The sequence below is a fragment of the Terrapene carolina genome, unplaced genomic scaffold, assembly GCF_002925995.2.
Source record: "Terrapene carolina triunguis isolate 2854851 unplaced genomic scaffold, T_m_triunguis-2.0 Scaffold211, whole genome shotgun sequence".
Lineage (NCBI taxonomy): Eukaryota > Metazoa > Chordata > Testudines > Emydidae > Terrapene > Terrapene triunguis.
The window spans coordinates 18,236,235-18,261,709 of record NW_020664562.1 but is presented as its reverse complement, the minus strand read 5'-3'; the positions used below and the strand labels follow the sequence as shown (position 1 = coordinate 18,261,709).

The 25,475-nt window shown below is 40.6% G+C and overlaps 1 protein-coding gene across 3 annotated transcripts in view; it reads left to right on the top strand.

Moving 5' to 3' along the window:
• Window positions 1-23,424, top strand: part of LOC112108751 (zinc transporter 7) — a 51,835-nt gene extending 28,411 nt beyond the window's left edge. For all 3 annotated transcript variants that reach the window (XM_024202975.3, XM_026655985.2, XM_026655986.2), the window contains exons 9-11: window positions 17,223-17,313; window positions 18,435-18,584; window positions 23,151-23,424. In XM_024202975.3, coding sequence (XP_024058743.2) covers window positions 17,223-17,313; window positions 18,435-18,584; window positions 23,151-23,198 — 289 coding nt within the window. In that variant the 3' untranslated portion in view covers window positions 23,199-23,424. The remainder of the gene's footprint in view (window positions 1-17,222; window positions 17,314-18,434; window positions 18,585-23,150) is intronic.
• The last annotated feature ends 2,051 nt before the right edge of the window (window positions 23,425-25,475 follow it).

Below are 25,475 nucleotides of genomic sequence, written 5' to 3'. Positions count from 1 at the left end.
CATTATAACAGTATACTTACTATTTTCTCCTTTTATCAACACTAGCTAAATTATTGGATATGTTTAACTAAGCAATTGTACAAATAAAACTGCTAAAATATAATATAACTAAGAAAATTCAAGGTGACCAATAGAAAAAAGATACAGCTAAAGTGGTAGCTTAGTGGAATGCTGTGATTTTTATAGATTAGTGTTCTGTGTTTTTAGGGTCCAATCCTGTGGAGGCTAATGCATGGGCTTAACTTTTGTGCAAGGTGCTAAGCAAAGCAAAAAACACCATTTAAGTGGAGTGGGAATGAGGGGACAATAAATAACATTGTTTGGACATTGGAAGATGTTTGCTGCTACTTTAGTAGAGGTTATATCACTTTATGTTGTGGACAAATGGAGCAGTTGGCAGGGTTATGTTGGTCTTCATCAGAGGCTCCTTTAAATATTACTTTGCTTGCCCAGGATACTGCGTAAATTCTCCCAGGATCATTCTGGGGTCTTTGCACTGCCCAGGTTGGCCACTAATCGGCCATGTCCTTGGTATAAAGCAGCTTGTGTTTCAGTCTTAGGGTACGTCTACACTTACCTCCGGGTCCGACGGCAGGCATCGATGTTCTGGGATCGATTTATCGCATCTTGTCTAGACGCGATAAATCGATCCCGGAAGTGCTTGCCGTCGACGCCGGTACTCCAGCTCGGCGAGACGGGGGAGCCTTCCTGCAGCGTCTGGACCCGCGGTAAGTTCGGACTAAGGTACTTCGAATTCAGTTATTAACGTAGCTGAATTCGCGTACCTTAGTCCGAAGTGGGGGGGTAGTGTGGACCAGGCCTGAGCCTGCCTAGCCTGCTGCAGCAGGGGCAGATTAAATGTCTTTTCATATCATTTTAAATCCAAAGTTGGAAACCGAGCCGCTGGTGCTTTTGCTGGGGACCCGGTCAGTGAGATGTGTGATGTTCTTTTCCTGAATTAATCTGTAAGGCCATTCGCTTCTCCTCAAGACTCACTTCTGCAATCATGACTACAAGAAATCAGCCATTCAATGATGGCTAGGTTGTGTGCAGTAAAGAATAACGGATCTGATTTATTTTTTTTATGGGAGAAAGGTCAGCTTTACTTTCTCCTTTCTATGTAACTGCATAATCTTTTGTTTCATTTTGTTTCACACGTTTGCATCTGGTTTCAAATGACTTTAAGCTCTTTTGGGGCAGGGTTAAGATTTCATGACTTTTACTAAAAAAATAACCATGACAGACAGGTCACAGGCAATAAACAAAAATTCACGGGAGCCCATGACTTTTACTAAAAATAACCAGGGGACTGGGTTAGGTAGGGCAGGAGTAATGACAGCTGGAGTCCCATGGTGTGTGTGTGGGGAGGGACATGCCGAGCCGCTGCCATGTGGGGGGGCAGCCCTGGCTCCCAGCAGCCGCAGCCACAGTGGGGGTGCACAGCCCCTGCTCCAGAGCTGGCCGCAGGTACGGGACAGGGGCACGCAGTCCCAGTTCCAACGCCAGCCACAGGCGCACAATGCCAGCTGCAGCCAGGGGTAGGGGGCACAGCCACAGCTCCTGCCCCTGTCACAGGGTGGGGGTGTAGAGTTCCACCTCTGGCCCTGGCTTCAGCCACTGACAGCTGAAGCCAAAGAAGTCACAGAGGTCTGGTAAAGTCATGGATTCCATGACTAAATCATAACCTTAACCACGTCTAACTAGGTGTTCAGCATCTAGTAAGGGGTGGCCAAACTGTGGCTCGCAAGCCACATGTGGCTCTTTTACCATTAAAGTGTGGCTTGCAAGCCCCCCATTCTCCACCTACCAGACTGGGGGGTTGGGTGGGTGGAGGGAGGGAGCTCAGGATCTCTGCCTTGCAGTGGGGTGGTGAGGTAGGGTCTTCTGTCCAGCGGGGAGGAGGGTCTCAGGGCTTTAGCCCTGCAGGGTGCACCAGCCGGGGCTCAGGGCTTTGGCAGGTGTGCCCTGACTCTCAAACTTCTCAAGATTGTCGTATGTGGCTTGGAGGGTCAGTAAGTTTTTGGCCACCTCTGATCTAGTACGGTGTGTTATGTCTCCACTATGGACACTATACTGGCATACCTATTCTGGTATAGCCCTATAGCGTAGGCCTGGCCTATACTTAAAATTCATATCAACCTAGCTACATTGCTCAGGGGTGTGAAAAATTCATGCCCCCGAGTGACATAGTTAAGATGACCTACCCCCAGGTGTAGATGCACCTAAGTTGACAGAAGAATTCTTCAGTTAACCTAGCTACCACTTCTCAAAGAGGTGGTTTAACTACAGCAATGGGGGCCGGAGGGGACACACCTTCCATTGCTGCATCTATGCTACTGGCACTGCAGCATCATTGTAGCATCTGCAGCGTAGACATAGCCATGAACACAGCATACGCTGACAGATGGTTATATAGGAACACCATCTCCCTGAACGGAGTTAGCTATAGCGACAGAAGCCCTCTTCTATTGATGTAACCCGCAGTGTAGGTTCAGCTGTGTTAGCATAGCTACATCAGTCAGGGGTGTGAGAAGACCACACCTTTCACCAGCGTAGGTATGCCGACATGAACTCCAGCGTAGACACAGCTGTATTGACAGAAGAGGGCTAGCTCTCTTCAGGCAGGTGGTGGGGAAAAAACACTGGTTAGTGGAGGCAGTGTCTAAGCTACAGGGCTATGCAGAGAGTTGTGTAGACATACTGTAGGTAGGTGGATGCAGCTTGTTGGCCTAACTGGGCTAGACTGAGACGTCAGAGCAAAGAGAAGAAAAAAGAAGCTGGCCAATTAAATATTTAAATGAAAAGTTTTAAAGGACAAGATGGAAATCAGCTACATTATTTGCGTTGCCACCAAAAAGTGTTCTAGCCTGTGTGTATGTATGCAACGTGTGCCACTTGGCTCTTCAAAGCTTGAGAAATAGCAGCCTTTCAGTCCTTTCAAACATTTCAAAACCCCTGTCAGCAAACAAACAGCTGGGGCTTTCCATAGCTAGCAGCATTACTGCCCTCGGGTTAATAGCTGGTTGATCCTTTCCATTGCTGGTGAGCAGACATCTGCAGCCTATATCAGTGGTGCTGGTATTGGACCCAGCCCACATAGGTAACAACACATCATTTGATCCCATGTCGATCCTCTGCTGAGTCCACAGGACTGTTTTTAACTCTATTTTTTGACCTCTCCCCCCTTGCTCTCTAACCAGTTGGGTGGGTTGCCACTATGAACATTTTTTATACAGCCTCAGAAAAGCTGCTGAGCATGGCTGGTGGCTACCACATCCTGTTCTGTTAGTTTCTGGGTCTTTCTAACTGAATTACGCCTGCCCTGCTCTCTACGCATGCATGGAGACAGAGTAACTAGCTAAGATCAATGTCTCTTCCCCTGCTTCTCTCCCCCTCCGCTAGAGAAACTTAGTCAAATGCTGCAGTGTAAAGTGTATGGGTTACATGAGCACTGTGAAAACATTTCTGTTCCAGTTAAGAAGAACTGGATGAGAGTGCGTGTGTTACTGCTGGTTAGTTTAGATCACCTTTGGGGCATTTAAGGGTCACTTCTTCATTGTGAGTTTTAATAGTGTGAGCCAATAACTGCATCTACTTATCTTTACTCCAGTTGGAGTTCTACCTTTACCTATCCTTGCTAGTCTCAGTGAGTAAATTAGTTTAAAAACAAAAAACAAAAAAAACCCCAAAAACCTAATTTAGTGTATCATTTAGTATCATTGTATTATGAGTAAGGCACTTTGTTTTCTGTATTTACTGATATTTCTCCAAAAAAATCCTGGGTTTTTAAAAAGCTGGTGTTCAGGTTTTAGTGACTTTCAAACAGACCCCTCCCCCTCAAACTTCATTTTTTGGGGGGACCTCTTTGTGGAGGAAGCAAATGGGACTGAAGCAGAGCAGAAGGCTGCACCCAGTGAGTACTAGCTCCTGGCCCTTCAAAGTGGCAGGGGAACTGGATAGCTCCATCCTGAAGGGCCAGGGTAGGAAGTGCTCTTTCCAGTGGGGATGGGTTCATACTCGTGGGGTGCAACCCTCCTGGCCCTTCAGTGTGGTTCTATCTGCTTTCTTTGAGCAGCAGGGAGTGAGAGGGACAGGGAGCAAGACCCCGGCAGCCGAGACCACCTGACCACTATGTTGTGAATGCTGAGCAGTCCTCTCCTCCACCCACTGCCCTTCTATTTTGGTCTTTACTTATTTTCACCTATTTTTTTTTTTTTTTTTTAATTTTAGAATGAACTGACAAATTCCAAGGAAATGGAGGGGGAGGGGGAATGCCTTAATTATGAGGCACAACCTATATTTGAGCCCTGAATGGTCTGGCCCCCGTCACTGTGCTCATATGCAAATTACCATTTTAAGACTAAACACTTGAAATGGGATTTGTAAATCAGATGACAACGCAGCACATGCAGCAATAACGTATTAAACTGATTTGCTACATGAGGTATGATCCTGAAATCCCTTTCATCGTGTAACCCAAAGTTAGATTCCCACTGTCCATGATAGTGGGAATAAACTACTTTTTTCAGCATTACAAATTTAAAATCTTTTGGATGTGTATGAACATAAGGTATGTTTTGGTGGGCAAAAGGGGCGTTGTGTTTCAATCATGTTAGCTCAGTCAAGCAAGTTAGCCTAATACTGTTGAAAAGCCCCTATAAAATGTATGTTTTTGCTACTATATTAACAGACCATGTTGTAGCTTATTGGGGAGCCCTCGATCAAACCTAGCTTGCAACGTGACTTCAGATGTGTTAGCATGCATATTTATTGAGGTTTTTCCATCAGCTTTAGCTAATCCAATTGAAAAATACACTCTTTTTGCCCCTCAAGACAGAGCCATTGAGACCACAAAACTTGTTGCTTGACCATATAAAACTTTTTATAACTGTTTTGATGCAGTGTTGTAGATGACCACACAATTTATGTTGGATGTTAGATTGGAAGAACAAGAAAATTGGGAAACATAAGAACTCCCTTTTTTAAAAAGTGGTTCCCCAAATCATTTTATTTTGAAGCACAGTTGACATCAAATTGCACTGTCATGTTGCTTTGGCTTGATGCCAGCGTAATGCCATGAACATCTGAGCAATATAATGGAGCTTTATTGTGTAACAACCTGACAACTTCCACATTATGGCAATATATTGCGCTGCACATTTTCATGTGGTTTTAAAGTAATGTATAAAAGTGCTTACTCTAGAAGGACATTCAAAATAGAGGAATAACAAAGCTTCTAATAACAAGTAGAGTTTAAACTAAAAAGTTTGCACAGGAATACACAGTTTGCAGAGGGTGGAAGTGTCAGAAAAAGGTGTGAATTGTAAAGTGAAGAGTTTGCCTATCTTGTGCACTTTCACTGTTACAACACTGGTTTTGATTTCCTGTCTTTGTATTAACTGCTTCAAGTGATGTTGAAAAAAGTGATAGCAATGTGGTGCTCTTTAAGAATATATAGTGAGGGGCTTTTAGTAGGGAAATGTCTTTTTATAGTATGCTGCTTTTTAGCAGGGAACTGCTCAAGAATCAAAGTGAAAGCTAAGTCAGATGTGAAAAAGGAACGGTCAAACCTTGTAAAGAACCTACAACATAATAAATGATGATTATCACATTTTGATTCTTCATGGCAATCAGTTTTAGTTAATGTTTTTTCTTTTCTTTCATTCTTATGTCTGTAGGGTGAGAGTTAATCGCATATATACAGTTGAAGAGAAACTGTTTTAGGGATTGGGTTAGAAGTTGCATCTGTTGCTGGAATATTTGGTCTTTGTTTGCTGTTTTGGCTTATGTAAATTGTTTGTTTATATCTTACCCGCCCTACCTCTTAGTGCAGTTATGTTCGCCCAAAACCAGAAAGGAGTCTAGACGTACTGTACGATACCCATTCATTCTGAAAATGAGGACAGCCTGTTCCTATGAAGAGAATGGCAGATGTGCTAATCTGTTCAGACAATATAGCAGTGGGTTAATTTAAACAAATTGTAGGCAGAAAAGAAACAGTATGCTCAAAGACGCTACCCTTTTCAAACAAGATGTTAATCTCCCTGCTACTGGTTGATGCATTTCCTCTGTGTATGAGCAACTGATTTGGATTAAATGTCCACTTCAGTTTAGAATTTTCACTTAATGTTAGGGAATCCTGGTAGGGTGACCAGATGTCCCGATATTTAGGCGTTTGTCCCGCGTCCCGACCGATGTTTGGTCGGGATGCAATTTGTCCCAATACTTCGCAGCACTCCGCTTTTTTTTTTTTTTTTCTCATTAATGTAGCTTTTGGAGCAAATCTCTTGTTCCCTTTCTATTAATGACCTACATACCTCTGCTCTGCTCACAGCTTTCCAGAATGGTGCAGTGAAAGATTCAAGAAAATCATGAGCTGCAGTGAAATTTAAGCTTGTCTTCATTGCAGAGTTAACTAGCGTTCGATAACTTGAGTGTTGCTCCTAATTTGAGTCATACGCACAAGCTCTTAAGTCAAGTGTGGTAGTGCTCACAACTTGAGTTGGTTGGTTATAGTGTGAAGCAGCTGCCAACACAATCACTCTGTGCAGGTAGGATGTATTTCTGTGTAGTTGCTCTCACTTGAGATAGGCTAACTCGAGGGGTTAATTTTATTGTAGAAGTAAGCACAGTTGTCTACCTTAAAGACCAAGCCTAAGATTCTTCACCCCCAAAAAGGTGTGTTGACAGCAAAATCACTAATAACTAATCACGTTAGTTACCTCACTGTAGAATTAGTTATCTCACTTTAGAATCCTAGTGGAGTTGAAATGCTGGTAATTTTTATCCCATGTAGCTAGGAGAGGTCCCCCACAAGTGTGTGTGTAGGGGGGGGGAGTAATGTTGACCTCACCTAACTACATAGGGATAAAAACTACCAGTGTCTTGTCTCCACTAGGATTTTTCTGTGAGATAACTAATGCTAGTTTTTATTTTGCATTTTGTGGGAGTGAAGACATAGCCCAACTTTCAGTGTTGCTCTGAAACATGGAGAAGCAGAGGTTTGGGGGAAGAAGGTGGAAGGAGGGAGACTTCTTTCACTCTTGCTGTTCAGCTGTTGGCTGCAGGGATACAATTGACCACCCTGTAAATTTCATTGTACTACTCTTATTTGTCAACAAAAGTTGCCCACTCTCCATTGATGATTTTTTTTTGGTGCCTTGCCAAAGGGGGGGTGCATTCTCAGTCAGGAAGTTGTCTACGTTCTGCAGTTTTTCTCAATCCTCTGCTTCACAGAAGACCAGTTTTGAGTAAAGATGCTGTAAGTAGCTGATCTGATTTGACATCAGGAACCACTTCTCATCCTTAGGAATTCCTGATCATAGTGGGGACCTCATGACACAGCTTTGGGAATGTTCTAAAACTCATTAGAATACTGAAATACAGATTCTCCCTAAACTGTTTTTGTGCATGTATTACCTGATTGCATAGATTCCAGTACACATTTTTTTAAAATAGTTTAACATGGTTTAGCTCCTTTCATGTGAGTGGCCAAACTGTTCGAAGCCAATTTCATGGGGGTTGTGGAGATCATATTAAACTTTAATATGAAAAACGTAGCTCATTCTGTAAGGTGGACAGATCCATATCCATCTTATTCTTGGGCCACTCTGATCTTTTGCCTATCTCATGAGATTTGCCAAGTTGTCAAACGGTGTTGTCAAAACTGTTGTACTCCCTCTCTCATGTAGTTAATGATTGTATAATATCGAGGTAGGTCTGGGAGCTTAGAGCACACTTATTGTGCTGTCAAGATAGTGGGTTTCCCTCAAAAGAGAGTGAGATGTTTGAATCTGAATTGTCTGCTCACTAATTGTCTGCTGGCAGATCCAAGGGACCATGCAGTGATCTTTGCAGTACATGCTGCTCATGAACTGAGGGTTAATTCTGCTGATCTTACTATTTAATGGAATATAAAGATTTAACTTTTTTCTGCTCCCCGACCCCCGACAGCATCTGTTCACAAGATTAAACAGAAAATGTCTAGATTAAAATGGTCTTGTTTTTAAATGTGTAGCAAGTACCCTAACTATAATGTTCAAGCTTGAGAACGATTTCAGAATCTCTTAAGTTTCCTGCTATTCAAACTATCTTCTGGTTTTCTTGCATGGGTCCACTTAAATTTAATGGGTTTCAGAAGCCACAAATTATTGTGTAGGTCCTTAACTACCGTACTTTAAATATGGAAATATAAAAACTGGTATTTTTTAGTCTCAGGCAACAAATATTCCAAAATGTTGAAGCAATTTTAATACTAAACAGTGTGGTCAAGCAGCTGTATAGAATTAATCATCAAAAGAAAAATATGACAATAGCATAAAGGAAGAGGTCTCATAGAAACCACTTTTGAAGCTACAGTGATTACAGCAAGATACTATATACTAAATACAATACTGGGAAAGCACATGGACTGCATATTAAGCAGTCAAAGAAATGAGGTATTTAATTGCAGTGACTAAATGGGTACAAACATTTAATTTACCAGAGAAGTTCTTCCAGTGGATTACACTTTCATTTTTTTCCCCTCCTCCCTCCACCCCACTCTTTTTTTTTAGGTAAGAACTGAAACTACTTGGTCATGAAATGGTACAAATGAGCTATCAAAGAAGAAGTAGTAATATAAGAAGTAGTATAAATGTAGATTTATGAAACCCCATTTAAATTGAAGGTTACATATACGAGAGAGACAGGGTGGGTGTGATCTTTTATTGGACTAGCTTCTGTTGGTGAAAGAGAGGAGCTTTTGAGCTTCACAGAGCTCTTCTTCAGGTTTGGAAAAAGGTAACCAATTTACATATATAATTGAACAGTTACTACAATGGAAAAATGTAATCACATTTGTCAAAGTTGTATCCCCACTTTGAACTTTAGGGTACAAATGTAGGGGCCTGCATGAGGACTTCTAAGCTTAACTACCAGCTTAGTTCTGGTCCGCTGCCACCATTCCCTACCCTGGGAAGCTTTTAGAAACCTCTCACCAATTCCCTGGTGAATACAGATCCAAACTCCTTGGATCTTAAAACAAGGAGAAATCAATCAGGTTCTTAAAAAGAAGGCTTTTAATGAAAGAAAAAGGTAAAAATCATCTTTGTAAAATCAGTATGGAAAATAACTTTACAGGGTAATCAAACTTAAAGAGCTTAGAGGACCCCCCTCTGTCTTAGGTTCAAAGTACAGCAAACAAAGATAAACACTCTAGTAAAAGGTACATTTACAAGTTGAGAAAACAAAGTAAAACTAAGACGCCTTGCCTGGCTTTTTTACTTACAAGTGTGAAATATGAGAGACTTGTTTAGAAAGATGGGGAGAACCTGGATTGATGTCTGGTCCCTCTCAGTCCCAAGAGCGAACAACCCCTTAAAACAAAGAGCACACACAAAAGCCTTTACACCCCCCCCCTCCAAGATTTGAAAGTATCTTGTCCCCTTATTGGTCCTTTGGGTCAGGTGTCAGCCAGGTTACCCGAGCTTCTTAACCCTTTACAGGTAAAAGGATTTTGGAGTCTCTGGCCAGGAGGGATTTTAGTACTGTACACAGGAGAGCTGTTACCCTTCCCTTTATAGTTATGACAACATTGTTTAACTATATGATTAAAATCAAGAAAAAAATTACCAAATTTCCTATTTTATTAAACCCAAGATTATGTTTAGTATGGAGTTTTGAGCAGATGGCCCTAAATGCTGCTTGCAAGACCTGCTTTCACTAACGTTCAGAAAGAAAATTCTGAAGCAAGTGTCCTAAACCAGCATATTTGCAGTACTATTTGTTATGGGCCACAGTTGTTAAATTGCATCCATTGCCTTGATAAACATAGGATCTGACACTTGGATTTTATTGTTTCTACTGCAGTAGCATATTACTTCTGCTAACTTGAGTTAAAAACTCATTTTTCCTGGTGAAGACCAGGCAAAAGAGCTTGATAGCCCCCAACTACTCAGCCATCGGGGTGGCCAGCCAGCAAATGGTATAGCTGTACTGGAGCTACCCTGAATTGTGTAAAAAAAAAAAAAAAAAGATGAGCAGGGGGTTGCATTGATTAAGCTAATTGAGGTTGGCCCATTTAAAAGTACAGGGGAAACCTTCATCAGCTCAGTGCAAACTCCAGCTTGATCTTGTCTATACTTAAGGGTCGGAACTGTGGCAGCTGTTCAGTGGCTGAGTTTCCAGCCTTAGTAAGCTTTTTCAGTACAAAGCCAAAACCTGCCCCACAAAAGGAATCTAAGATGAATGGATATTAACGGTGCTGTAAAATAAGTGGAATAAGCACAAGAAGGAAAAACGTATTCCCAAATTTAATTAACTTAATTGTGATACCTGGCTATATAAGTAAAACTCATCATCTAGTTATCAACCGTCTTTTTCAAAACTTTAAAAGTAAAAAATTACAGAAATATTTGTGCAGTTGTAAGTTTGTTGATTCTGCAAATGAAGAGGGTTAGCTGCAGGAAGGAAATGATTTTGAAATCTGAATTTAGATTTTTAAGACCAGGGTTTATGTGAAGAAAGGGCCAGAGTTGGTCCCTGAAACTCAGCAGGGATTGTTTGCCTCCAGCAGACTGTCACAGGTTTCATTTAGTATTTAAATTGCTGACAGTCTTAATCTAACTTCCTGTTTATGGTGTAAATACAGTGTCTGGTTATGCAGTGTTCTGCATATATATTTTTTCATTCTTGCTATCCAAGGCTGTCTACTCTAGAAAACTCACTTCTTTTCCAAGAATTGGTGCAGCTGCACCAGCATTGACAATGCCATAAACAGTAATGCAGCCTGAGCTCAGGTGTTTTTTAGAAATGTGTGATGAAACTCTGCAGATAATTAAATCAATATTTGACAGTGAAGCAGGAAACTAGCTCACTGTTTAATCTGGCGACTCCTTGGTACGTTTGGATTATTGACTAAATCTCATTAGCCGCAAACGGTGTTTTGATCTGGTAAATACAATCTCATACGTTGTTTTCTGTTTGATCCTTTTAACACCTTTCACTTCCTCTGTATCTGAGAGTGTGATGTGCTTCACTGCTTGCTTCTTCTGTACTATCTACACACATTTGGACATTTATGGAACTGTTCTTTTCAGGCAGCAGGTTCAGGCCCTATCTCTCACTTAGTTAGTGCTGCTTTACAGCTCCCTTACACTATCAAGTAGTGTGACGTGGTTGCCTCAACTCTTTCTATTCCCAGACACAGTCACTATGGAAATTGCATCTTCTGTTAGTTGCATAGTTAGCAGAGTGTGCTTATGAAGAATGCTTAAGACTACACTGTGGGTTGTTCCCCAGGAGGCTTCCATGCTGTTTGCTTTCCTTCTCAGTCTGTAGCCATCAAGAACTAAAAATAGCAAAGGGAAGTTCCAGTGCATGAGCTACCTCACGAGAAAAAAGCCCAAGAATTTCAAGCCCCACCATGACTAATTAAAAAAACTGTGGAAAATATCAAAATATTAGTGATGTTTGGCCAAACTCTACTTTTAACCCTCCTAGTATTATCTATCCTCATTCCTGATGGGTTGGCCCTGGAAGTAATTGTACTCACACAAGCATAAAGTCAACATGTTCCCAATGCTTTCCGGTATCTACAGATGTGAAAGGGAAAAATGTGGTTTCTTACAAGGCTTAGCCTTTCTATAGCTGGATTTTTTTTCTTTGAACAATGGAAAATTATTGTCCCTAAACTCTGGATTCTCTCACTTTTAGAGGCTGACTAATACTGGTGTCTCACGGAACCACACATACGGTGGTGCTCTCACATGGCTGGTGGAACCCCTTCAGTGTGTCAACCCTCCTCGAGGGTTACTCCCCCTTACTGGGGTAAGCCACTTGGCTTCACCACGCTCCTGGGACCCGCACCTCTGAGCCTTCAGTCCACCTGCCTCATTCTGTGAGCTCCCCTCAGTGAGTCCACTCAAATTGGATCTCCAGGGGGAGACTTGCACCCAAAGGAAGCAATGGAACCCTGACCTCTTTAGACTAGAGTGACTCTGAGACTGTGATGTAAAACAGAAGGATTTGTTAAATGTCTGGAATGCAGCGTAGGGAGCCCTTAGGTTAGCATGGAGAACAGGAAACAGCCAAGTCCCTCTGGGTCTGACTGGAGCCCAGGGCGCGCTCTCTCAGCTCCCAGTCCTGAAGCATCCCTGCTTCCAGCAGACCATGGCCCACACGTAGCTACCCCCCTTTGGCCCCTCCTTAGTCTTTTGTTACTCTTCCCAGGCTAAACATGGTTACCTGGTCTCCTCCTGACTTGCTCTTTGTTCTCCAGCTGGCCCCACCGTCTGGCTTCCTGCAGAGGGCCAGGGTTGTCAGTTACTTGGTAGCAAATCACCAGGCAATTGTCAGGATCCAGGACCTATCTGGACCTCTGGATTCTTCTGCAAAGAGAACACCTTTTCCCCTTCCCCTAGTTAATCTTGCAGTACATTGGGGAAAGGGAGGCATGCAAAATATGCATACAAAATATTGTGGGGAAAAAACCCACTTTGTCACAATTGGCTTTCTGCCAAATCAGAACTTTCATTTACCTGAAATAATAGCTGTCCCTTTCTGCTGCAAAGATGACTTTCACAATGCAACTTTCTGCACTACAGATATGTCTTGAGTCAGGGAACCCAATCTCAACATAAGGTTTGTCTACATGGCACCATGGTCCGGACTAAAGGGTTGTGAACTGTAGAGCATCCTTACATATTGCACTCTTTAAATTCCCTATGTAATCCCTGCTGGATCGAACTAAAAGGTATCTAGCTCACCTTGATGTAGTCCCATTTCCAACAGTATTATGTTAGTGCGAACAGGATAATTTTTAGTTCATGCCAGCAGGATCTATGTGGGGCAGTTAAAGCACAACACAGTAGGTCACACTGACTGCAGTGCAGTGTAGATGAGCTTATATTGTCCCTGGTCTGTTTCAACACGGTTCCATAACTAAGCTATATTCTTAGCCTAAGTTCAGTGACCATGCTAAAGGGACATGGAGAGAAAGGGATTAGCTTGATTACAGAACATTTTTAAGCTCCATTGTACACTACAAACTGAAACAACATAGTAACCAGGTTCCTTGACATGGCTGTATTGGTAGTGTGGTTGGGCTTTTAATAAATGCAGTGCTGCTTTGCAGAAAATTCTGTCTAGGTAGGCAGCAGGCAAAGGTGTGAAATGTATTGTTGCCTAAAACTCTCTAGTTACTTATCTGTTTCAAAGCCTTGTTAGGACAATTTCACAAATACAAGTAATGAAAATGTAAGTCTCCTCACAGGGGTGAGATTCTGTCTTTAAACTCTTCTTCCAGTTTCTTTTCTGGGATGGCTTTTTGCTTTTCAGTAAGGCTTTCCCGTCACACCGCATGTGCTGGGAAGATAGTGGGATCATCGTTTTCCCATTCGTCCTTTGTAATCTCTTAATTTCTCAGTCACTTACTTGTGTAAGAGTTGAGGTTGGGCAGATGGTTCCGTTTGTGTTAAGTGTTGCTACAGCTAGATGTATTATCTGTCAAGGGGAGGCTTCACACACTATCTCTGAAGGAACTCAAATGTGAAATTGCAGAACTACTAACTGTAGTCTGTAACCTATCATTTAAATCAGCTTCTGTACCAAATTACTGGAGGATAGCTAATGTGATGCCAATTTTTAAAAAGGGCTCCAGAGGTAATCCCAGCAATTACAGGCCTGTAAGCCTGACTTCAGTACTGGGCAAACTGGTTGAAACTATACTAAAGAACAATATAGATAAACATAATTTGTTGAGGAAGAGTCAACATGGTTTTAGTAAAGGGAAATCATGCCTCACCAATCTACTAGAATTCTTTGAGGGGGTCAACAAGCATGTGGACCAAGGGGATCCAGTGGATATAGTGTACTTAGATTTTCAGAAAGCCTTTGACAAGGTCCCTCACCAAAGGCTCTTACGCAAAGTAAGCTGCCACAGGATAAGAGGGAAGGTGCTCTCATGGATTGGTAACTGGTTAAAAGATAGGAAACAAAGGGTAGGTATAAATGGTCAGTTTTCAGAATGGAGAGAGGTAAATAGCGGTGTCCCCCAGGGGTCTGTTCAACATATTCATAAATGATCTAGAAAAAGGGGCAAATAGTGAGGTCGCAAAATTTGCAGATGATACAAAATTACTAAAGATAGTTAAGACCAAGACAGACTTCAAAGAGCTACAAAAGGATCTCTCAAAACTGGGTGACTGGGCAACAAAATGGCAGATGACATTTAATGCTGGTAAATGCAAAGTAATGAACATTGGAAAGCATAATCCCAACTATACATATAAAACGATGGGGTCTAAATTAGCTGCTACCACTCAAGAAAGAGATCTTGGAGTCATTGTGGATAGTTCTCTGAAAACATCCACTCAATGTGCAACGGTAGTCAAAAAAGCAAACAGAATGCTGGGAATAATTAAGAAAGGGATAGATAATAGGACAGAAAATATCATGTTGCCTCTATATAAATCCATGTTATGCCCACATCTTGAATACTGTGTGCAGATGTGGTTGCCCCATCTCAAAAAAGATATATTGGAATTGGAAAAGGTTCGGAAAAGGGAAACAATTATTAGGGGTATGGAACAGCTTCCGTATGAGGAGAGACTAATAAGACTGGGACTTTTCAGCTTGGAAAAGAGATGGCTAAGGGGAGATATGATTGAGGTCTATAAGATCATGACTGGTGTACAGAAAGTAGATAAGGAAGTGTTGTTTACTACTTCTCATAACACACGAACTAGGGGTCATCAAATGAAATTAATAGGCAGCAGGTTTAAAACAAAAGGAAGTATTTCTTCACACAGTGCACAGTCAACCTGTGGAACTCCTTGCCAGAGGATGTTGTGAAGGCCAAGACCATAACCGGGTTCAAAAAAGAACTAGATAAATTCATGGAGGATAGGTCCATCAATGGCTATTAGCCAGGATGGGCAGGAATGGCGTCCCTAGCCTCTGTTTACCAGAAGCTGGGAATGAGCGACAGGGGTGGATCACTTGATGATTGCCTGTTCTGTTCATTCCCTCTGGGGCACCTGGCACTGACCACTGTCAGAAGACAGGGTACTAGGCTAGATGGACCTTTGGTCTGACCCAGTAGGGCCATTCTTATGTTCTCATAATTACAAACCTTTAGAAATGTCCAATCTCTCAAGTCCTGTCTATGTTGGGCTCCCAGCAGAGTTAAGCAACTGTGGTTTAAAGAGGGCTTCTGCTAAATTGCTTTCTAGCAGGATGTTTCCTTCGTCCAGTGTGCACCATGTTTAAACATTGGTTTGATCCAGCCATACTGATTAGCCAAACCCAACCTTAGAATGGACTAATTTGCACCAAATGACAAGAATTTTCAGACTCTCAAGAGGGTAGATACACCCAGTCCTTCTACAGACACTTCACCTCCACTCCCAATTTCAAATGACACAAGTTAAATACTATTTTATGCTATCAATAGAGTTATATTTTTACCAGGAAGTCCTAAATATTTCCAGCAAAGTTCAGTTTCATATGTTGTTTTGCTGAGCGGTATTGCCTCCTCTCTGGCTGAGGAAGACATTTTTGTTTAAATAGGAAGACAAGCTAATAGGCCCTCTAGCCCTCCTCTATGAAAGAATGTGCAGTCCTGGTCCCTGTGGTTTATCAAAAGCTTTTGGTGTCGGAGCCTTATGTTAAAATACTGACAAGCATGTCACTGTGAAATGTAGAGTTCTCAATAAGCTGGTATTCAAGTTGTATTCCTATTCTGCGTAGTACTGTAAAAGGTCACATAGCAAGAAGTAAATTTATGAATTATAATTCAGGTCAACTTCAAATCCATTCTGGGATGCCTGTTCTCATTTGAAAAGTGATGTTTGTGACACACACAGTATAGGGGTCCATTATCAGGAACAGCTTATTTCCTGCACTTTTATAGATCAAACTGTCTGACAGATGTGACACATCACTGTTTAAACTTACCACAGACTAACAAATTAGCAATGGCAAAAACCCATGAGATCATCTTGTCCATCTCCTGTGCCAATACAAAATTTTCTCTACAGTGTGTCTCTAATGCTTCATTTGGCTTTAAATGAGGCTTCCACAATTTCTTTTGGCAAATGGTCTAATTGATCTCACTTTTACAAAATCTTTCCTGATTCATTCTAAATTCCCTCTGATTACATTCATCCCATCACTCCTCTGATTTGACACTGGGAAACAATAATTTTATTCAAATTATTGTACTGGTGTTGGAGTCTGGCTTCCAGTTTCAGACATTGCTGATCCTACTGCCAGAGGGTGTCAGGTGGTTTACAAATGCAGTCTGTTTTAAATGTAAGCTGAAATATACATACATTGTACAAAACTCAAAACACATTTCATCCTGTGAAATTTCATTATACTACACTAAGCCAAAAGGGTGTAGTAGTTTTAAGATAGTGTTCAGGGTACTTTTATTCTTGGTGTATGCAGTAAGATGATGTATTTTAAGAGCATGTGAACTTATTGCATTAGTTCCTGAGGAATGAATTTGTAAAACTTGTGAACTGTAAAACTTGTTCAATGTGTAAAAACTCTCTGTCCTACCTGGCACAACGCTCCTTCTTTGCTCCTTGCACAAGAGTAGACAGCCAGGAAGAAACCTCGAATTGCTTCCAAATGTTCACTGCTTGGGCTTGGATGAGGCCCCCACATTTTGTTAACATCAAGAATTTGCTAAGCTGGCTGTTCTTGGCAAATCATTTTGTTCTGGCTGGACTGGTTCATGCTAATTTTGTTTTATGATGTCATCCCCTACCCCCATCTTAGTTCATAAGAAAAATATGTCACAAGCCAGAGACCAAAGCAAGAATGGTTTAACTTTTCTTGCACATTTTTATGGCTATTATAATTGCTGTTGAAATTGATGATGGTTCTAAACTACACTTTACCATATGATTTTTCTTCCATATGTTTTAGAACATAGTTTCAAGATTCCATCCAAATCCCACAAAATGAAACTGTTACTCTTTCTTGACTATCTCTATAGAAAATGCCTGAGTGACAAAGATTCATGCTTTGTATTACTGTGATGATGTCAACCCTTTTGACTTTTGTAACATTTTTTTTCACTGTGGCGAATCTGTAATAATGCTTTCTCCTCAGTGTATTGCCTCATATTTCCTGACTGATTTTACTCATTCTGTCAGAAAGTGGTAATATTGCTGTTGTATTCTGCATCCTTTGACGATGTGGCTGTAATTAACTGTTTTATTTCTTTCTAGTGTTGTTCCACTTTTAAGAGAGTCCATCGGAATCTTAATGCAGCGAACGCCACCTTCCCTGGAAAGTGCCCTGCCTCAGTGCTATCAGAGGGTGAGCTGTTCCAGTTCAGGACATTTTTGCATAAGACTTAACTATTAAATGAATAAGCAACATACGTTTGGACTTCTAGGGGGTGTTTTGGAATGTTTTCCTAACAGTAAATCCACAGAGGATTCCTTAAATCTATCCTAAACATATACAAATGAATGAACACTTATTTGGAAATGGTCAAAAGCATAACAAAAACAATGGATTTGACCATCTGAAGTCCCAAATTCTACATATTCTGTAGTCCCAACCAAAACTTTATATTTTGAAATGATTTGCTGTTTCACAGTATACACTTTTGGCTTGGAATAGATCTCAAAACCATTTTTTTAATGTATCGTGTCACAAAGTGGTGTAAGCCTAATGTGCATATTAGAGAGCAGTATAATAGAAATTTCACAGGAAGGCCAGTTGGATCACTGTCTGTAGAATTTGCTTGTTCTCCAGTTCTGAACTGATGTTCAGCAGCCATTGCTAAAGATCCTTTTTCTATTCAAAGGAATATTTTTTTCTCCCTCTCTGGAGCAGTTACCTTAACCTTTCGTAAGAAGTGTTGAGGCATATTAAAAACATTGGAAGTAAATACAAAAGGAAGGTTATAGTTTGCATTTGGCATTGTGTCCCTGATACCTATACAGTACTGAATGTGTTGCATACATTTCATGTCTCTTATGGAATGCTAGCATGATGCATGTACCAAAGAAATGTCCCTGTTTTTCCCCCCAGTGGTTTATGGGGTTGCTGCGTAGCACTAAACGTCTCACAAAAAGAATTCCTGGTTGAGATGAGAAGTGGGTGCATCTTACACACCCTGAAATAACTGTACATGTGTGGGATGGGAGTGAAGAACACCAGGTTCCAGTGAAGGGAATGTGTAATACAACTGTAGCCTAGTGCAGCAGTTGTGTGGATATGTAATAGAACTGTTCTCAGCCTTTCCACTTAACTCTCTCCTTCTCAGACCTATGAAGACAAAAGTACTAACTAATTTAGATGAGACCTCACTAAATGCTCTTGTGAAGATGAGAGTATTGCCTGACATTTTTATTAGCTATTTGCTAGTCTGTAGTAATGTATTTTTTTTTCAGAAATCATTTTTGAAATGTCTGTCATCGGTATTTTAGGTTCAGCAGTTGCAAGGAGTTTACAGTTTACATGATCCACACTTCTGGACCCTTTGTAGTGACGTTTACATAGGGACCTTGAAACTATTTGTAGCTCCTGATGCTGACGCCAAGTGGATTCTAAGCCAAACTCACAATATTTTTACTCAGGTATGTCTGCCTGCTTACAGTAGCATGCTTGGATACCATGGTGATGTGTGTGATAGAGAAAACATGGATGTAAATATAAAAATAGAGCAACAAAATGTTTATAAAAGTAACAGCTCTGCGTTCTGTCTTTAACACCAAACACTGTTGTTGTTTAACTTATGATTAACTTCAGCTACCAGAAGCAGGATGGTTAAACTGAAACCTGTTCGATATATGTGGCCCATTCCTCTTCATCAGTCTCTTTACTGCCTCTTAAAGGGAGACATGACATCAGAATGCTGTAGTCTTAGAGGTGCATTGAAGCCTTATGTTGATGTACCAGGGACCAAGAAAACCGATGAGGCTTTCAAGATAAGATGTCTGACCACAGAGACTAACCCTACTTCTGCATCCACTGTGATGCCTCTGTATTGTCATTCACTTCTGTTGCTCTGAGAAGCCACATTTTCTGCATGCTTTGTTGCCTTTAGCAACTTCCAGGCAGTGGTGGCCACTAAAGTCAACATTTACCAGCCATTACCACATGCTGGTTTGAGATCATTGCATTTCCTCTTTTCTTAGACTAAGAACTAACTTCTGTATCTTAAGCTGTATGGTAAAAGTGGTTCCAGCTGAGGTTAGACTACAAAATCAATACAGACCACACGGGCACTTCATTAGAAATTGATATTGTCTGGTTAAAGGAAGAGAAATCAACAACCAAAGCCAGTTTTTCTATCACTAACTGATGCATTAAAAGGAAAGGCAATGAGATTCAGTTGGCTGTCTATAGCTAAGATCTGAAGTCCGTAACAAATGATGCCACAATTAAAAAAAAAATTAATGGTATCTGCTGCATTTACTCTTAACAAACTACATTTCATCTTGTTATATCCAACCTGTAAGGCACAAGACATCTTACCTTGACCAGGATCTGACACTCAAATGTTACAAGGTGCTGTATACCATTGTTCTCAAAATGGTAAATATCTGGGCAGTTGAAATAATATAGAGCTCCAATGTTTCCTCTTCCCTGATTTCACTCTAATGAACTAGAAAGTTTTCTCCAGACAAAAAGAGATCTTTTGCATGTTGTTTCATGAATAAAAGCTAAGATACTTATCCCTCTCTGTTCTGTAGCTTCCAAAGAATCCAGGCTTGTACCCTGTTTTTGACTCTTGGAAGTGAACAGGTACATAGAGATGCAGTTTCTGGATAGACTTCCCATGTATCACTGTCAGACTAAGAGCCATCCTATGTTTGGTCCGTTGGAAGGATGCCTTCCTTAAGATACCTGTGCCTCACCAATACAGGAAATTCTTAGATTGTAGAATTGTAGATGATGAGTAGCATCAGTTCAGCTCTGAATTGGCCTCTGCCTGTACATATTCCCCAGAGTTAACTCTATTCTAGAATTCATCAAATTTGAGTAGCATTTGAAAAGTTCAGATAGGAACTTACATGTACTTCTTTGTCTCCACACTGTTTTACTTAAGAGTGCACAGTGCATCTGCATTAAATGGAGGCTTTAATTCCAAAAGTTGACCCTATGCAAGACTGAGGTGATGCAGACAGGAAGATGGGAATGCTTCCAAGAACTTGCTTTCTCTATACATCTCTCACAGTGAAGGGCATCTGCGCTCAGATTTTTGATTCACCAATTTGCACTTATATGCCTAACTAGTCATGGTAGCAGAAAACGCAATCCTGATGTGAAGCTCAGTGCAAAACTCATTTATTTGGCTTAAGCTTTTCTGCAAAAAAAGTTCTGTGCAGGGAACACACGTGCACCTTTGAAAACAAAGTTGTAAACTAGCCAAGTTACTTCTGTTACAAGGCATGAAGAAAGTAAGGGATTGTTGTAATGTCTAGTCTTAAATCCTTGCGATGCACTCAGAAGCACCGTGATAGTGGGGAGAGGGAGATAGCAGCATATAAATACCTAGGTAAATAGTAAGGGATGAAACCTTTTATACATGGGTTTCAAACTTAATTTACCTTTCAGTTGTTGCATGCTTTTTCTTGCCCTGTTTTCTAACTATTGGAGGTTTAATAAAATATTGTCAGATTATTACAAAAGTGGTGATATTCAATATGTGACACAACATTACATGATAATGAACTGATGATCCCATAAACCTAGGATTAACTTCAATGAGATCAGCAACAGAGAGAGACAAGATGATGAAGGGAGTTTTATTCGAGCCCAAATATTTATAATGTCAGCAAGGAAAACAGGAATTGCCTGGGTCAGTTAAAAAGGTGTTTGTAGAAATGTTCTTTTCAGAATGTGCTCCGGTGGGAAAGTGTTAGCTCTGTCCTTATATCTGGTCCTGGATACCACATTGGCAGCGGCCTCATTTATGGTGCAACAAATTGTTTGTACATCTGGTGATGTTTTCGATTACCAGACTAGACAAAGCTCTTGGGTCCTTGGGAATTCTTTCTATGAGCTACAATAAATCCCAACTAGGACCTCTTCCTTTGAATTCTGTTTCTAATGCATATAGCATATCTAGTCCCTTGGGCCTGACTACACATGAAGCAGATGCACTGCCTGAATAACTTTGTCATCTGTAAATTTTGCTACCTCATTACTCACTCTACTTTCCAGGTCACTTAATTTGTCTTTTTATTATGGGGCCCATAATAAAATGTCTGAATCTGCTCAATAATATTTAATTTTACTATCTGGTTATGTTCAGGTTTTTACCTTCTATTACTTGGTGCTGCAGACACTTTCTGTAGTGCATGTATTTAGGCAACACATTGGTACCTCTATCGGCACTGCCTCCATTTTTAGTGAAAAGATGCTTTTGAAGTCTTTGCTGCACTGAACCAACTTAAAGAATCCTGAACCAGGTGAACTTGAGGAGCCAGTAAAAATAAATGCTTATTGATATTAGTTCCTTGCTTTCTAGCTTGTATGTTGGAACATAGAGGTTGTGCACTGATTTCAAGACGACCTCCTAGAATCACGCTTATAAATAAATCTGTCCTGTCTGAGAATCTAGTTCAGTAAATAACTAGGAGGCCGCAGGCGCGTTTTGTACAACAAAACAGCTAATGGGTTGGACAGTTCAGTGTGAAGATGGCTTATATATGTGGGAGGGCTGATTCTTGGGAAGGCTAGCTTGGCTTTGGGGGCAGTCTGTTTGGATGGACAGACTTGTAATTATTTTGTCATCTCAAATCTCTTGAATCTCCAGTGAAAAAGATTATTTTGCTAGCAAGACGTCAACTATTCTATATGTTCATTCTAGGGGTTGGTATCAAATGGACTTAGGAGAAAGGATACATCTTCCTTCCCTTTTGATATGTGGGAGTAGGTGAAGGTACAGTTGGAGCAAGCATATTTTGAGCAGTAGTGGAGATCATAGTTCTTAAAGTTGTAATTTGGCAGGTTAGTCAAAGTGACCTCGGACGTTCAGTATTCATTATTGCTGAAACAAAGTCCACTGCACTTCAGGGACCCAGACAAGTTATGTTTTCTCGAGTGTGGTTCTGTTCCTAAAGACTCAAGTCAAGTGATTCCAGAGTATGGCACATCTGTGACTGAGGGCTTGTCTGAGTCATACCAGTATAAGGTAAGGTATCCATTTCAACTGCTATAACACTCTCTATGTGGACATTTCTTATTCCAGAGTAAATATGGCTTTTTCTGGTTTAGTTTATGCCACTTTGGAAGTAGTTTAAGCTAACCAGCAAAAAGCTACTCTTGTCCACACGGTGACTAGAGCAGTTTAACTATACTGGTATAACTTCCTATGTAGACAAGTCCTGAGAGGCAGATGTGGATGTTTTGATTATTTGCATGGAAGCTTAGAATTTTTTGTGTAGATCTTGAGCTCAGTAAAAGTTGTCTTCCACTACCGTAGTCATCTAAGTGCCTAGTTGACATTAATCTGATTCTCAGCAATGTGTTCTCAGTCAGACTATTTTTATTATCTTTCTCCGGAAGATGATTCTGCATAATGAACTACGTGCACCACTTTTGCAGCTAGCAGCCTGACTTTAAGGGTTAATAGTCTCTTAAATAATTTACTCATAATTTTATATACAATGATGGCAGAACTAAGGGCATTCCCTAAATTTAATCTCTTGAGATTTTTGAGCAGAGGGGTGATTTGCAATTTATGTGCCCATAGAGTATTACCAAAAGTTATTTTGGTGTTTCACATAAATACACCATTGCCATGCCTGTCTTCTCTACAAATCCCTATTATGCTGAAGGACCGTTTCATAGCTCAAACTGTCACATCCTTATGCTTTGCTTCACTTGAACTGGCATCTGTTCTAAGGGTTAAAAACACACATTAGACTTTTTAAAAATTTGTCACGTGATCTTTAGATTGTGGTTGAAGAACTTGTGCTTTAAGATAAGCTTTTTTTAAACATTGTAGAAGCCCTACACATCTTTAACTCATGCACTAAGTTTAGTAGAATCATTACTATAGAACAAGCTATCAAGTAGATTTGTTTGTTCACCAAATAAAAATGTGTAAGTATAATAGCATTTGGAACTGGGATACAGTTGTGTGGGTCATGATTGTTCAGTTTTCTAATTCTCCCTCTTTTTTGTTACAGGCAGGAGTCAGACAGCTTTATGTACAGATTGACTTTGCAGCCATGTAGTGAACATCATAAATTGAGTTCTTTGGACCAAAGTTTTCTGGTACTGTAATGGTATAAAACATTGTACTCTTCAAGACAGAGCCACCGCCACCCCAGTTAACCAAGACCAAATAGACTGCTGCCTTTTGGCTACTTCTAGAGTTCATGTTTAAGGAGTAAAAACTGAAAGGATATGTCCTGGACTTCTGGTCTTGTCTTTTGTGGCCCCCAAACTTTTTTTCTTTTTTTTTTTTTTTTACTTACTACAATTGTTCCAACAGGAAACTAAGATTGTGGGACTGCAATTCCTGTCATGTCTTTAATGAAGGGCTTGTCTAAACAAAAATTAGTTCATAGCAAGCTGGGGAGTGAATCTACTCTGCGTTAGCCTGCTGCAGACTAACTGCCCATGCAGGGCCGGCTCCAAGCTCCCCACGCGCAACAAAAAAAAAAAAAAAAAACCACCCCCCCCCGGCGGCCGCAGTTCAGCCGCAGCTCCCTCGCTCCTAGAGGGAGTGAGGGACCTGCCGCCCCCGAATTGCCGCAGGTGCCGCCCCTCTCCCTTGGCCGCCCCAAGCACCTGCTTGTTAAGCTGGTGCCTGGAGCCGGCCCTGTGCCCATGTGGCCCCTGTCTTTATGTATTAACGGTTTGTTAGTGCACTTTGATCTAGTCCTGTTCTAAAGAGGACTAGATCTAAGCATATGTCAGCAGGGTCCACATCGACAGTTAGTCTTTAGCAGGCTAGCACTGAGTAGATTCACACTCCAGCTTGCCGCAAACTAAATGTTCACATAAACAAGCCTGAAAGCTGCTCATTCCCACAAAACCAGTGTTATCAAAAATTGGAGAGCGGTCTTGTACATAATGTCACAATGGGTGGCATTCTTCATTATAATCGTATGTTTGTAAAATTGTTTGTACTTTGCAAACTTAATGAACCAAACCATATTGGGTTTTCAAAGTGCCTTTATATCAGAAAAAGTATTTGCCAGCATCAACATGGAACATGAAGGGTTTTTATTACTTTTATGGCTACAGCTTGTTCACAATCTTCTTCTTGTTAGTGATGTATGTGACTGTGTACTTGCATAATTGTAGATTTTAGACTCCCTTTTACTGTTGCATCTTATCAAATGAACTGGAGTTAAATTTGTTTACTTTACATTACAAGTTAAAGCTATTGTGGGGAAACTTGCTTTCAAAACATCTGTCTATTTGCTATATATATATTGTCCTAAGAGTTGTTTTAACCGAATTAAACATTCAACCCTGGCTCTAAGTCTATGAATGAAAGTTTCTCAATACTGTTACAGTAATTGGGAATTGTATTGCAATAACCATGTTCATAAAGTCACCATGCAAAAGAGAAAGGCAGTTGCAGCATAATGATAGTAATGGAAGAGCTGTTTTGCTTTTATCTTTCAAATACGACTTAATCTTTTTTCTGTCGAAGCTTTGCTGTGAAAATTAGTCTACTAGGTTTTAATAGACTATTAAAGAGGTTGGAAGTAGTTACTATGTTTAACTAAACTGGGAGAAGAGGGGAGAGGAGCTCTTCCTGGCAAATGTATCTGCAGTGGAAACGAGGACTATTGGACGTGCTATGTAAGGTCACATTCTCTTAGTTGACATATTGATTCTGACATGAGCATGATCTCTTATCAATGTCTTGTATGTGTTCACACACACACACACACACACACACACACACTTGTTCACAGAGCGCTTTCCAGAAACACCCATAGACCATATTTTTACTGGCATTCATATTAATTTACATTTTGAACTCAAAGTGAATGTTAAATTCCTGAGACAATCCTACAACACCTGTACTGTAGATGCAATGCTTCCACTAAAATTTACTACAATTATCAGTGCAAAATTACTGTAGTCTCTCATTCTGTTTGAATTCAGAGACTGAACAGTAAAGATCCCACAAATGTATCTTTGATTTCCACATTTGAAGCTGTTGGTTAGTCTGACTAGGGACTAGGACATAGAGCAAGAAAAAGGAAGTCTCCTTTTTATTAATCGGAAATATGAGGGGTAACTTGTGAATTAATAAATTTACACTTAATGTACAGTGTTTAGTGGAGTAAAACAAGACAAGGATGCTTACTAGAAAAATCAAATGTGCTGCTGACTGGTATGAATTCTAAGTATTTTTCTGATGCAAATATCAGTGTCCTTGTAACTGATTAAATACCCAGTAATGGGTAGTACTAAAATCAAGGAGTGTTGTAGTTCTAATCGGTTCAACTTTAGTCACAGTTGATGAGCATTGAGTATGATAGACA